The 15,550-nt window shown below is 46.1% G+C and overlaps 1 protein-coding gene across 1 annotated transcript; it reads left to right on the forward strand.

Moving 5' to 3' along the window:
• Nucleotides 1–716: 716 nt before the first annotated feature.
• On the forward strand, nucleotides 717–12,975 carry LOC149360105 (solute carrier family 22 member 13-like). The gene is made up of 6 exons (XM_089567787.1): nucleotides 717–959; nucleotides 1,845–2,012; nucleotides 5,361–5,464; nucleotides 8,482–8,636; nucleotides 10,665–10,833; nucleotides 12,750–12,975. Exons 1-6 carry the CDS (start codon nucleotides 717–719, stop codon nucleotides 12,973–12,975), a joined length of 1,065 nt encoding a protein of 354 aa, XP_089423913.1.
• Nucleotides 12,976–15,550: the final 2,575 nt, after the last annotated feature.

A 15,550-nucleotide genomic window follows, 5' to 3' on the forward strand; every position in this document is an offset into this window, starting at 1 on the left:
CTGAGTCGCTTTGGTATGTTAGAACTCATAAACAGCAATAGAGTACTGGTAAAATGTCTAGGGGAATCCTCCAAGCCGTATGGCCGCGCTCGGGTGGATGTCAATGAGTATTTACTTCCTTAGCAATAGAGTACTTCAGATAATCGTACCAAAGGAGTATGTGTATTTTCGTCTTCTTTGTTCGGCTTACTATCGCGTAAATGGACTCTTCCAGATGCTACGCGACTTCTCAAAAGGAATCTCACATTCCACTCTCCTAGGGAGAAAAAAGAAATCGAAAAAGGACTGAGTTCTGATCTACACGAGATGATTCTTTCTTTAAATGTCATTCGAAGTTGGACAACTGAAATGCGAAATTGTATTTGCACATATGAACTTGAAATTACGGATGGAAAGGAGACGAGCAATTTTTTCGTAAAAAAGTAGGAAAATATAAATTCAGCGCTTTAAGTGTTACATTCACTCTCTCCCAATTCTTGAAAACCACTCATTGTTTGGCAAGTTAGCCTGATATGCTGAAGCATTAGGCATACAAAATTGAAGAGAGCGCTTATGAGCGCCCCTTCTATTGCCTGCTTCCGTGCCACCAGTTTTTCTTGCGTTCAAGGTAGTTGAAAGTGCTCCGACGGGAAAGCATTTCTCGTTTTCCTGCAGCAAGCCTGCGTAAGCCAGTACGCCCCTCGTGTTTTCGACTTCCGCCAGCGCCCGGGAGAGGTATGGCGGCGGTCAGCCATCATCCGGGGAGCAAGACGCCCCGCGCCACAAACGCCGAAAAGAACGCGGAGCTCTGCGGGCGGGAGCAAGCGCTTCAGTCGCAGCGGATAAGCTTGGCCGTGGTCGAGCGCTCGCCCCTGATGTCTCAGGTGGACGAAGCCGAGGACGTCTACCTGCGTGCCTTGGGCGTGGGACCCTACCAGAACGCTTGCCTGCTCTTCGGCGTGCTCGCCTTGTTCACCCAGGTAACAGAAGCATGAGCGGACCTCCTTGTAGCTTCAGATGAAGCAACTGCGGAGACAGTTGTAAGCACAAATGCTGACGGAGCGCTCCGACTGCGTCCTTTGGGCTGCTTGTACGTCTGCCGATAACACCTGTCTTGAGATAGTCTGCAGCTTAGAATGCGTCGCCACACTTAAGGACCATCGTCACATTTTTTCGTCTTTCCTGTGAGCAGCTACAATCGCCATCGAAGGCGCCGTAGGTACCCTGCACAAAAGCGGGTAGAAGATATCTCGGCATCGGCTGCCTGAAATTTTTGTGAGCCGGAACCCTAAATAGCAGTATTCACATTCCGCACTGATCTGACTAACTTTTATTACTCTTCTCCGTGCATCGAGCGTTTGCGTTGCATTTATATCACGCTTATTGTAGACACCAATTTATATCCTCACACGTTCGGGAACTCGTCTTCAAACACGAAAATACGACGCAATGATCAAGCTTATCTGATCCATCACGCCGTTCAGCTCATTCTATGACGTCAGTGGCATTTGTAAGAGCCACTGACGTCGTAATTCCAAATTTAATTTTAAAATTTTTGTTTCAATTTTAATTTATATTATTATTTAACATTTTTATGATTTTAATTTTAATTTTAATTCTGAGATCACTGCCGAACGCAAGCGCGTGCATCGTGCACGCTTAAAGCATCCGCTTGGAATCATTGTATTGAGTGCTTTTTATATCATTTTCGTCGCTTCGCAGTGCAGCGGCCATATCATTAAAAACGTTAGGGGCTGGCATTAAGCCAATGAAATTTTACCCGATACTCGTGCTACCGAACAGACCCTCAGGCAGCTCTGCTTCCTGTTGGCACGGAAGCTGAGTGGCGGCGTTGAACGACGCAGGAGCTGCAACGCTTTCTCCCCGAGGTGACGGAGCAGAAGACCGGGTTTCGGTGCAGGGGTACCAATGAGACCAACTACGAAAACCCGTGCCTCGAACCTGGTGGCAATGCCAGCTGTGCCTCCTTCGAGTTCGATGTGGCGGACAGGAGCATCTCTATTGTCACCGAGGTGGGTCTATACGAATCCGCTAGTGAGGGCAGATTACAACTTTTCTTTTTATGCAACTGCATGGTTTTCCTCCCCAGCGAGAAGCTTCCCTTACGATCTAACTTCAGGGCACTGAAAGCAATTAGCCAAGCAACCTTTGGACGTTCAGACGGCAGTTTTTTTTTCCCGCTGCTCAGCCATTAAGGTTGCCTCAGTGGATGTCTGTCATTGTCTCAGACCTGTAATGCCCAAAGTCGGGAATTCACGACATCCCGTTTGCACGCTCTGTGCTGATTACAACATGGAGCTTTCATACCAAGACTGATGTCAGCATGCACTAATTAGGCAGCGCCTTCCGGTCAGTGGGCTTGGAATTCTTATCAGCAAGTTGTGTGAACGAAAAATTTAGGGATGCATAAAATAACTACGCATTGCTAATGTCTATCAGTTGTGCCAAAAGCCGTCACATGACTTGTATGTCGTCTTTAACCTCGGTTTCACTGCCTAACTGTTTTTACCGAAATTTCAATAAATCAGATGAAATGAAGATAAATGTCTGAAGTCAGGTCGGCCTGCCTGTCCTCCTTCATCATTGCTGCTTGTTGCAAGCTGTGCAGACACCATCTACAGGGACATACTTCCGTAGTTGCTCTCTCTGCTTGTAGAGGTCTATTATTAAGGTAGACTCGAACCTCTTGCCCACAACCAAGCGCACCGGCCAACTGACGCCGAAATGCGTACCACGCTCGGCCATGTCGCGTTGCCAAGGCACCTGCCATCTGCCAACTGCTCGCGCACCTGCCAGCGGATCTCCCTACTCTGCCATGGCAGGTAGTCTCATGAGATCGCAGACCGCATCGACCAATTAGCGTATTTTATTTATTTATTATTTATTTATTTATTGATACTGTCAGCCGTAGGCCGTTACAGGGTGGAAACAGATACAGACGGACCGGGATGCTGCCGGGCGTCGCCGCTTTTTTTTTTTTTCACCTATGAGGCATTGCATGATGTGCCCTTAAAAGAGCTCGAATGATCGACTAACAGCCAAAGTCCAGCAATTTCTCGTCTCAGTTTCTGACCTATGTTACGGGGTAAACACTAAGAGATTTGCACGGTAAAACAGTGTCTATTGTCTCTGGACTTTCGAGCTGGCTTTACACAATCTTTAAGGTATTTCACACTACTTGGACGACGCATTTAAATTTTACCGAATGCTAATATTTACTAAATGACGACATAGCGATTCTTCAAGCTTCACCGACGCTAACAAGGTTTTGACATTGAATTTGGAATGTCGATCATTAGCGAGCATAATGCGCAGGTAACATTTTTGTTCCTTCATTCCGTTATATCGTAATTTATGCACGATGGTTCTTAAAGGTCACTAAGGGCAACTCCATCCAATTTTTGATCGTAGCGAAAACAATTCACGGACCGTTTCTGGTTATGTTGGTGTTTAGCCAGCATGTAAAGACGCATTTTTTGGTGAGTAAACTGGATTTAAAAATTTTTCGCCACTCAGTTCGAAGTTGCGACGTCAAGACCAAAAACTACTCATCTGTTTCCAAGTGAAGATTGCTGCTGCCTAGACTAAGGGATATGCGCTAGAAAGCCTCTCTTGACACATCTTACAAATAAAAACGACGGGTGTTGGAGGCACCTGATTTTCATTTTTTGAGCTTTCCTAACTGCTAAAGAGAGTTTTGAGTAAGTGTCCTTGTTATTGATGCAGAGAAACATCACTTTTAACTCACGGTTCCCTTAAATAGAGACATCCAAATAAATCACCAAAATCCGCTGCTTCTGTGTGTATGGCCTTGGTGTTATAAATTTTATTCTCTGTAGAGCAGCTCATTGCAATATGTTTATAATTTGTTCAGTTAATTGCAAAAGCTGCAATATCGATATGTCACGCGCTAACTATGCACGATTTGCGTCAAGAGCGATTAAAGAAACTGCTCGTACACGCAGCGCCACTTTCCTGAGCAGTAACTGCTCCTGAATGGGGCATACCATCCGGACGGCATGGTGGCGCTTTCTCGTGTTCGGTAGGGTATAGTGTGCGTCCCGTAAGCATCTCGATATGTTTAGTCTTTTTCCTTTTTTTTTACCGTGCTCGCCTCGTCTGATAGAAAATGTTACCTGCGCAGCCGGTTCCCGACCCAGTGTGGCTACTCGATTACTTCCGCATCCCAGTTATTGTGCGAAAGCACTACTTCACCAGGCCTAACAGGCGCACCGAGTTTGTGCGAAGCTTGACCTTGAAGATGACCTTGGTCAAACCTTAAATAGCGACAGCCTATGTAGAAGTAAAATAAATATTGCTGCGACTGGGTTTCGAACCCGCGACGGAGCGAATATATCAGCTTTGCTGGCACGTGCGCACTCTGCTATCACTGCAGCCGATCACACCACGTCTTAAACTGGAACACACTCCTCTACTGTGCATTGCACATCATGGTCTTCATAAACTAATACTACTGTCGAACTATTATCGTCGCCAGACGCGGCGACAACCCAGCAAAGCAAAACCATGAGCCAACCATGATAAACACATGCTTTTGCAAGTCTGCTCAGTTAACTAGGTACGTTAAAACGCTACCACTTTTTTACAAAAAATGTGAATAAAGGCAAAAAATCAATAAGAGAAAGAAAAACATATATGTTGCAAATCGTAGAAATCGCATGCACCCCTAACCAATACGAGGCAAATCGGTGGTGTGTGCCAATTAGTTTCGTTGGGTTTATTTTATTGTTATTTTTCGCCGTTTTACAGCCTTAGCTGGGGTGTCTATGCTTGACTTAGTTTCGCGTCATCGTCAATGTCATCGTCCAGTGCGCATACCTCATTCTCCGCCTTTGTTTGGATGCACCATCATCGGAAGACTCAGAGGAACTATATCGGCAGCAATACATGGATATGCAAACCTGCCGGCAAAGCAGCACGGCAACTTTAGCTTGGTATCCATCCTCTCGCAAAGACCAACATTGGAAACCGGATTCTGACCGAAGTTCCTAACCAGGACAGTCGTGCAGAGTACATTCTCCTTCAGCCACGATTCCGCATAGTCGTTCATGGCGACTGCTGCTACATGTGTTCTGTCAATGGCAGTGGTAGTCAGGTGCGGCGTCATCATTGTGCGAATCCTTTTCCGAACTTACTAGGGCTGGTCACTTGTCGCAGTCTGAGGATGGGCGGATGAAAATTTTCTTTTGATTTTCCTCTTTTGTTTTATTGTCACGAGGTTTGAGCTGCTGTGAAGACCATGCGAGACCCCTGCCGTTGCTTCCGAAGCAATGTCCTCAAGTGTCAGCCTTCGTCATCCAAATGCCTCAGTACGTATTTCTTTTCTACGCTGCACGCAGTGGGAGCTGGTGTGCCGTCGGGACTGGCTCCTCGATGCTGCGTCGACCGCCTACACCTTTGGTTCTATCGTGGGCATCATCATGGCAGCTCCACTCTGCGATAGGTGAGGCGCAGCTCGCGGTGACATGCTTGTATATAGTTAAGCTCATTTCGTTGGACATGCATAGTGAATTCTCCTTTGGCATTGCAACTCCTAGAAGAAAATAGTTTTGAGGTGTGTGAAGGTCGGGTCAGTAGTAAGCATGAACAACTTTAGCGACCGGAACAGCCTTGGTTGCTGGCTGGAAAGTGACCGGCCCGCCTCTCCCGAGTGGCGACGATTAATTCCGCATTTAAAAAAAACGGATGAACGCATCCTGTCAAAATTCGCTGCTCTAAACTCTCGAGGCGCTATCATATTGTGGGGAGGAGGAATTATCGAATGTTAGATAATATAAAAAGCATGCTAATAGTCTTCATAAAAAGAGTCCCGCCTTGTTCCATGATTCGTTGTGGAATTTCTACCAAAAACTCATATATCACGTTGCAACTCGAATCTGCTTTCAAGGTGTCAATTGTACCTAATTTTTTTACTTGTTCCTGTGTCATGAAGCCGTCTGTAAACAAATCAGCGCTTTTAGACACTTTACCTCACTCATCCTTACTCAGCAATAAAATGAAAACACCAACTCACTGGAGCCGTGTCATAGCTACCATAAATTAATCCCTAAACAGTATCCTTCGTGCATCTTGCTTCCTTCCCTTAATGTGTTTCTACGCGTTTTTAAGTTCGCAGTAGATTTTGTTCCTTCCACAGCAAAGGAAATTGTTTCTTGTAAGCCAGAAAATTTACTGTGTTCCTATCACCTGAAAGGCTGGAAGATACCGCTATAGACAAAATGAAAGTGTTTTCTTCTGTTGAAGCAGCACGCAGCGAAATCGTGTACCTGACACCGCTTTCCTTGTACGAATGAGTCAGGCTGCTCAGTTACTACGTTTCGCGCTCACCAGCGGCAATTTAAAGCGACATTGCGAAGCACGGGAAAGGGCGTTCTTCTCGCGCGGAATTTGTTAGCAATGCTCTTTACTTCAGACCTGGGTAACAACTCTCTACAGTGGCCTCGGAGTGGATGCGATGATGACCGCATGACTTTGTTGTGCCCCCTGGTTAGCATGGTAAAAAAAGATACCTTACAATGGCCTCATACTGACCTCCATACTGGGTGCCTGCGAGCTTGAGAAAAGCCTTTTTAACGCGATAGTGTTAAAGGCCCGGTCCTCCACAAAATCCAGTGTCAGGCTGGTCGGCGTCGGCGTTGTGAGGGAATAACCACGAGCATGCCTCTGGCAGGTGATCCTCAGGGAGAAACCTAGCAGGCAGGTGGGCCACCAATTTATGTCACGTGACCTTGTGGCGTCGTTACAAACTGCCCATGGGATAGTGAGCAAACTGCGCACCGTAGAAGGTGGCTGTTGAATTAATGATTGGTCGTTTGGGAAGAGCAACCCGGGCAGCACAACGCCCACAGCCGGGAGCACCTGCCATCACAGGCAGTGGAATATCGCTTCACCGCTGCAAGGCACTACGGCGTACCATCTGCCTTAGCGAAGCTTGGTGGTAGTTATTCGCGGTGTACTGTCATGGTGTCTCTGAAGAGGACCCATGGGGCACCATACAACGGAGGCTCCCCGCCTGCGCGCGACAATGCTGCATATTCTCTGGAAATACAGCGCTGTTGTTTTTTCAACATTAGGTGAAGTTTACTTTATGGTTTATTGAGGTTTGACGACCCAAAGCGACTAAGGCTATGATGGACGTCGTATTGAAGGGCTACGGAAATTTCGAGCTCTTGGGGTTCTTCAAGGTGCACTGACATCGCACAGTACACGGGCCTCTAGCATATCGTCTCCATCGAAATTCAACCGCCCTGGCCCGGATCGAATCTGCGTCTTTCGGGTCAGCAGCCGAGCGCCATAACCACTGAGCCACCACAGCGGCTTATTCGATGAAGTTGCAACACCAGAATTTTTTTATTGCTGCACGGGCCTTCAGCAACTGCAGCTCCTGAGGATGGTTTCCCGTTGCTTACAAAGGCTGGGAGTGAGTACAAAACGTGGTGTGAATAGTGTGTACAGCCTGATTTGGAAGAGCTATCTTGTACTTCTTTATTTCTATCAACGATGTATTAACGCTAGTCGTAAGCAATAAATTTCTAACCCAATTAATGGCCAGCGAGAGATGTACCAAAGGCCATGTGTTGGTCGATAGCCTCTCCACGACCTGCATGGTACCGATGACCCTAGTATATGACGGCACCTGCTAACAGGTCCCATCATAATAGACTCTACATTAGGCGGCAGAATGGTTCATCGGTAACAACTGCCTGAAAAAACACAAAAAACAACAAAAAGTAGCGACGTTTCAAGTACAGAGGCTAAATCATTAAGCACAGCGAGACGCGAGACAAGTCATTCCGCCTCGTGTGCGGTTTTCCGCGTTTCCTCTTTCTGACGGGCTGAACTGGAAGTAACATTTCCACCGCATTCGGAATCATGCCTGCGTGAATAGTTAGCTCTATGAGAAGGACCTATAAATTTTGAATGTTAGTAGACATTAAAACGACTGATAACACGCAACATATTCCTTTTTTTTTTTATCGGCGGTTGAATTTCTTTGGAGGAGAAATTCGAGGCCCGTGCACTGTGCGATGTCAGTGCACGTTAAAGAACCCCAGGTGGTCGAAATTTCCGGAGCCCTCCACTACGGCGTCTCTCATAGCCTCTGTCGCTTTGGGACGTTAAACCCCATAAACCAAACCAAACCAAACCTTTTTTTTTTATCGAGTGCCCTTTTTTTGTCAGAGCTTTTGCCTTATTCGCTCTCATCTCTGAAGTTTACTTCATTTTTTCGTACTGTTGCTTACTTTGCCCCGTTTAACTTTTTTTTTTCCTGGATGATTTCCTACCTTTCTTCCTCTCATTTTCGGCAACTGGTCTGTGGCAGACAAGTCTGCCAACGCTGACCACGTAGCAAGATGATGTTGAGAACCCTGATTTATAGCATAGAACTGGTGAGATAGCAGGACCATCATTATAGATCTATCGCTATAGAGATTAACAGTAGTGCCTGCCTGCGCGCAGGTTGGGCCGTCGCTCCTCACTGCTGATCAGCCTGCTCATGTTGGCCGCAGTAGGCCTAGCGCTACCCACCAGCTCGTCGCCGGCCGCCTACATCGCTCTGCGCTTCTCCGTCGCCGTCTGCGTCACGCCTGTCGCCCTCGTCTCGTACGTCCTCGGTGAGGGAAACCCCACCGCTGCTGCGTCGCAGGCTCAGAAAGCACAGCGCCCTCTGACTGTGCTGTCAGTAACCTTGTCACGGCATAGCCATACAAAGCATTTACGCCGCCACGGAGTGTCAACATGAAATCGTTGTCATTGTCATCATCTTATTAAGAATGCGTGTCATTCTTCATTCGAAGAACCGGAAAATTGATGTCAGCTGCTTGTTGAGTTGTAGAGTTGTTGTATGCTACAGGTGGGATGTCAGCGGCTTGTGGCGGAGTTAAAACGATATGGCTTCGTAAAAGGGCCCTTTCCATCAGCAACGCGGCAAATTATGCATCGCATAGCGGCCTGGGACGTGCAGTCGAAAGTTTGTGCGCAGTTGAAAGTTGTACCGCCATTTTGTTCAAATTACGATCGGACCATTTTAGTTCCACAGCATGAATAAAATACCTTTTTTTTTGCGTTGCAAACGTTTGGCTCTGTGCTCGGTAATGCCGTATAGGTAGAAAGTCATGCGTTTTAAGCAGTTTAAAGAGGCATACTGCTCCTTACAAACAAAACACACTGCGAGGATGCCATGAACCACACGAGGATAAGGGAGCCACATTGCTGGCTAGCTTTTACGAGTCGGCCAGTTCGTGTCATCACGGGTGCGGGCAACAAGGTCGAGCGAACGAAGGCCCGTGTGAGCCGCCCAAGACTGCGGGGAACATAGTGCAAAACTGTCTTTTCTGGATTAGTCCATGGTAGAACCCTGGTAGTCTGCATTGTTCGATCGTACTGACTTCTGCAAGATTTGTGATGGAACAGCCCAAAAAATACCAAGACAAGACAAGCACCAACATGCCCAAGCTGCTGTCCTTCCTCAAAATAAACGGCGTGTTAAAAGACTGCTCACCATCATTGACAACATAGGTTCAATGCAGGAATAATACCTCTCTCATATCCCTCCAATCGACCCGGTCCAGTGCCGTGCAGCGCCATCCTATCCTGCAGGCTTCCAAGTCTCATCCGCCTACTTGGTTCTCTGCTGTTCCCTTCTACCAATTTGCCTTTTCATGAAATCGGCCTCGTTAACCTAAGAAACTATGGGCTATCTTCTCTTCTGAGAACATGTCCTTTCCATTTTCGTTTCTTCGTCTTCTTTCCTGAGGGGCATCTAGTTCTAGAAACACCGATGAAAACATCGTTAAACGAACTCCCCTGCAACTATAGCAGAGATGCAGTTAGCTTTCTGAGTTTGAAGAACGGGGAAATTTGGTAGGACCCGGACGCGCTTTGCGCTGTCCGACCACTTTTGCACAAAGCTTCCTGCAATTAATTCCCGAAGCCCTATGTCACTATAGTCTAGTTATCACATGGACCACAACGCCTGAGGCGAGCATTCCCTTCTGAATCATAATCAGAATTATTTTGCGTTAGTCCATGGTTTTGTACTTCAAGTTTCAAAATAGAAGAAGCCCCAGAACTCAGTACAAGATTTGCGCGATGGTTCGCAAACTAAAGGAATTCAGTACTTCAGATATGATCCTTGCATATACAAAATCAGCACATAAAACTTTACACAACCACAAGGGCAGTAAAAACAGAACAATGTGCACAACTTCGCATGGTTTTTATTATTATGCTTGTAGCTGAAGGGTTCGAGGCGCTTGTTTTCATGACTAAACATTCAGTAGGTTGGGTCAAGAAAAAAGAATGAGAAATAATAGCCCCTGCCTGCACCACATACGTACATAAAACAGGTTTAACTAATTATAAAATGGAAGAGGAAGCCCTAGAGCAATTTTAACTTTTGCCACTTGAAGGTGGAAAAATAAAAGTTCAGCGGACGCAATTATGTGATAATTTATTCTACGTATTTATGCAAAACACGATAACGGAAACGATCCACAATTTTTTCTGATCAGTAGGGCGGATGAAATTAAGGTTATGCTAATGTTCACTGGCTTTTTTCTTTCGGTTGATCGGTTCTCTGATAAGCCTTTTCTCAACAAGGCGATTAGAGTGATGTGTTATGCCGTTCTCCTCGCGCACAGTGTCCGAGATGGTGACCGCTCGCGACCTGGCCGTGTACTGCATGGCTATGCAGCTGGGACACAGCGTCGGCAGCCTGGCGCTGGGGTGGCTGTACCGCGCCAAAACCGGCTGGAGGCTCGTCACGCTCACCGCCATGGCACCCGTCGGACTGCTAATCTTCCAGTTCGGGTACGCGCCCTTTTAAATGCGTCTACCTCCACATTCACTGAAGCACTCTGAACTGTACCGCAAATAAATCGCGCATTCCTCACTTCCGCGCTGGACCTAAGTGCGCTGAGGTTGACAGCATTCCGCGCCGAACGAAAAGTCCAGCTCTTGGCTAATGGCATAAAAAGCGAGGTTGGGGGAAGTGGGAGCGACAACAACCGTATGTTGGGAATCGTACCGCAGACGCATGTCGCTATTCGCTAAAATGCATCTACATGCATACTAACAAAACTTCCTGTTGCAGTTACGCTGCACAGCCACCTACAAAGCAAAAGTATTGTCGGCAAAAACACGCCTGAACAAAGGCCTATTATCCACTCAGTTGCGTGAAGGTCAGCCGTCTTCCTCTAAAAAACAAACATGCAAGCTGTGAGAAAGAGCCGCCACGCATGAATTCAGGCACTTCCGTTGGTCCAGCTTATAGAGCGGGTGCCATCTCAATCGTGTTATTATTGCTAAACTCGCGTTATCATAACGAAAGTGCTGCCTCAGTCGGTGAAACAGCCTGTTTTTTGTGCGCCAGCTGGACTAAAATCTAGCTGTGCAAGTTATCACCACTCTTCGAGTGGTTGGGTGGCGCCATCTATTCTAACGACAGGAGGCACAAAAAAAATTTCAACCCTAATCTAAAACTTGTCAAGCGAGATTTAAATTAAACTTTTTACTCGTGTTGCGTGTCAGACACGCTTCCGCTACACCACACAGGCACGTTCGTACAGCTTTGTTACAGCGGGGCTTCATAATAAAGTATGTCGTGCGGTCCTTCCCGTAATGATTGTGATTGTGAACGAGCAAACAGAGTCCGCATCCGCGTGGGCTATAGGAACCACTGTCGAGTCATCCCCTTAAAGGCGGAGCTTAACTCTCCCCCCAAAATTTACTTCCGTCATGGGTCCACACTAGCGCTCTGAGGTCTTACAATTCTCAGTGTGGGCACAAATTTCTCTTTTAATTTACACGGGTAGCTAAACGTCAGCTACATGAGCAGTACTTGTCACACAGACTGAGCTTGTAACCTGCTATTGTACGGCATACACAGCGCTCGTAGTACGATCCGGTGGAGCCATGATGTGTAGAGGCTTCGCTCAGCGCTCAGTTATCCCCGATGGGCGATTTCCCGCCCTTCCGCTAGTCTACTTGCTTAAGTGGCATGCACATAACGCGCCACAATCGACTGGTGGACGTGCCGCTCATGTGCAGTAGTGTCACACCCAGATGCCCTCTGCCGCACCTGTATGGTGGTAAATTCGCACGCCATGTCCGCTCAACCCTGGAGGAAAGCGGGAAGGGTTTCGGGGAGGAAGGGGGTGTAGAGGGGCACCAGTTACAAGCAGTCCACCAGATTAGAGAACCACAGGTGCAGCTCACTGGCTTTCCACGCTTCACAGGTTCACTCGAGTGGTGAATGTTTAGGCAGAAGCTCTTACACATGCACTGTTCGCTCTGTGCCCTTCTCATAAGCGTCCGCCCATTACGGAGAGTGCACTATAAACAGTAAAAAAAATTTCTCTACTTAAAATCCATCAGAGGTGCAACACTGGATGCAATTAGCATTTGTCGCTGTATGCCATAGCGTGCAATACACTAAGACACAGCGCAATACTATACAATTTTATGTAATACGGCACCACATCTTTCTATACAATGCCATACCTATCATACCATACCATACCATACCATACCCTACCATACCATACCATGCAATCCCTCATAGCCCATGGGTCGCTTAGGGACGTTAAACCAAACAATTACATTTCCATACCATTGATACCATACATTCTAATGCACAACAGTTCTGATCACCATTGGGCAGATTTCTGGCCATTGTCGCCGTCTTTGAGCCTTAGACTAGCCGTAATGGCACTTTGCCTTCGCAGCTTCACGACCGAGTCACCCCGCTGGCTGCTGAGAATACGGGAGTACAACCGGGCCCAGCGGGTTTTGCTGGCCGCAGCGCGCAAGAACGGCCTCAATCCCATCACGGCGCTGAACCTCTGGACCAGGACACGAGCCAAGCTCGAAATGCTGGTGAGCATGATCGAAACTAGCCTTTTCGCAGTAACTCACGTAAAAAAGATTTTGGCTACTCCATCTTACAGCTAAGCGATGCCGTTGAAATTTATATATTTCTTGTGGCGTTTTTGTGTACTTTGTAATTTTTCACGCATGTTTTCTGCGTCAATCTCGCGTGGAACCGCCTACACGCATCGTAGTCCCACAGTGAAATATTTTAAAATGTTGTGGAGTTTTGTATTACTTTCTAGTGATTTGCAAAGTTGTTCATAAGCACCACTCGAAGACAGCAGCAGTTTGGTGCTGAAAGGAAGTTTGGGTTACTTTCGAGTGAAAGAATATTATTTGAAACTAGCGTAACGCCCCGACGCCCTTTTTGTGGTCCTTTTTGCTTGTTCCTCTGTTGTCTTTGCTGCATTCTTCCAGCTTCCATATACCTGGTCATTTTTTGTTTGACGTTTACAGTTTTTTTTGTGCAGGTAGACTATATAAAAATAAAAATTTGGACATTATATGTGCGTACTGGAGGTCGAGATTTGGACGAATATTTACCTAAAATTACCTTTTTATTTTATACTGTAAGACTGCAAACTATGCGCAAAATTAAAGGCCACCAAATTGACAGTGAAACCGGTTTTGAAATTTTAGTTATCGGCAAGGCAGTTAGAAACAGCGAAATTAAAAAAAACGCATTTTTCTCACTTTGCGTACTTATAAATTCACGTCTCTGTGCAGGGTATTGCCACGACAATCAAGTTAGCGTCTTATACATCATAGAATACACAAACATCTGTTTTTTTGTGCATAAATAATGCGATAAACACCAGCTTACATATATACAATACAAAAAAAGCGAACTCAACGAGCTTTCAAATGCGTATCTTAAGCTTTCGATATTTCGATCAACCTTGCCAATTAAGAAAATATATCAACATGGCTCTCCTTTGACGTTCTCCACCTTATATTTTCAATATAACCTTGGCTACTAAAATGAAAAATAAAAATGCCGAATGGCTAACATAACTTAATTGTTCGTCTAATTATTGATCCATATCATCTACATAATGCTCGCCTTGCACTGAAATCCACCTGCACAGACTGCAGCCTGTATATATGTAAAGGTGACAACACCAAGTCATATACTTTTAGCAGTGATTTTCGCACAGCCCAAACGATCCAGCCGCAACCTAACAGATCTGCTAGATTTCGCAGGAAGTCATTGAGATTTCAATTAATACAAAACAGACCAACAAAATTCACAGAAGTGCTCAGGCCACCAGGAGCCGACCAAAGCGAGTCAATCCAATCCAAAGCGAGTCAGGAAAGTGCGTATTTTTTTCCACCTTTCACCTATAGAGCACTAGCTCCCAAGAAAGTCAAAAATGGTAAGCCAAAACAGGGACTTTATTGTAACTTTCTTTTTCACGCTTTCAGATTATTTAATGAAACGTTCGTTGTGTATCTTGCTAGGAAAGAGATACAGTACATAGACCATGGAATTAATGGCCTTTGTTCGCAGGGAATACTTTGTAGCAGCAAAGTCCCTGTAGTCCTTGAATAGTCCTTGTAGCAGCGGAGAGAAAGCAAATCATTTTCGACTTTATGAAGGCCTGGAACATGTTGCATCTTCCAATGTGTCGCTAATGAACAAGTGTGCCGGAACTGTTGATGGTTTCTATTAAGGAAGGGGAAGCTTTCTGCTTGTCGTAATGCTTTTCATGGCTGCTCGGCTAAAAACCGTGGATGAACTGTGTGGTGGTGGTGGTGGATTCGAAACTAAGGATTCCGGTCATAAGTTCGGGACCGGCCCTAATTTCTATGCGTACGATTCCGTTCGTTTCGCTTACAGTGTTGGGGATAAATGAGTGACAATGTATATCTTTGAAAGTATTCAACGCCTGTAATCTTAAACATCTGATCACTACATTCACGAGAGGCCGCCTAGAAGCGACGCTTTATCCTATCAATCTTCTGTCTCATATTGCAATGATAATTTAGCAAGGAATCTCTTGCGTTTATGATGGTTTTGAGATATGTAGCGTACCTTGGTGCGTCTAGCTTTCTAATATCGCCATACCTAAAGCCCGGTTTTAGCAATTGTGCCTAATCAACGAAAACTGTGTGTATCTGGATAAAAAAAACTTTCAAAGATAAGTTTACAGCACAATTAAAATGAGATAAGGACAGAGTGTACAGGCGCTGTGTAACTTCCAAGTCCATCAACCAACAAGTACAGCGGTCTGCTTTTAAGAAATATTGTTGGCAGACGGATGGAAACATCCGGCAGATTTTCATGCACCCGCACAAACCCCTCAGGAATAACTACGGTGCGACACTTAAAAAACGCAAGTCTCGGCCCGTGCCACTAAGTATAACAGCAGTACTTCTGGCTGGCGGGGGAAAGCTGCGTACTCTCGCCGTCTACAGGATTCAGCTCAGAAAACAGGCTGCTGAAATTCGCGGACAAAATTGAGTAGACGCCCTTATTAGGAGCACACCTGCCCAGACGCCGATATTTTTCCCTGTAAGGCTCAGGTTTTATGCGTGCTTTCGACCAGAAGACCGGCCGTCAGGACATTTTCTTTTTTGCTTTCAGGACAACGGGGAGAGAAACATCATGTCCCGATCGTTGTACTGGCTTCTCTGGGCTACCTGGCGCTGGACC

The sequence above is a fragment of the Amblyomma mixtum genome, chromosome 2, assembly GCF_055824585.1.
Source record: "Amblyomma mixtum isolate Tamu chromosome 2, ASM5582458v1, whole genome shotgun sequence".
NCBI lineage: Eukaryota > Metazoa > Arthropoda > Arachnida > Ixodida > Ixodidae > Amblyomma > Amblyomma mixtum.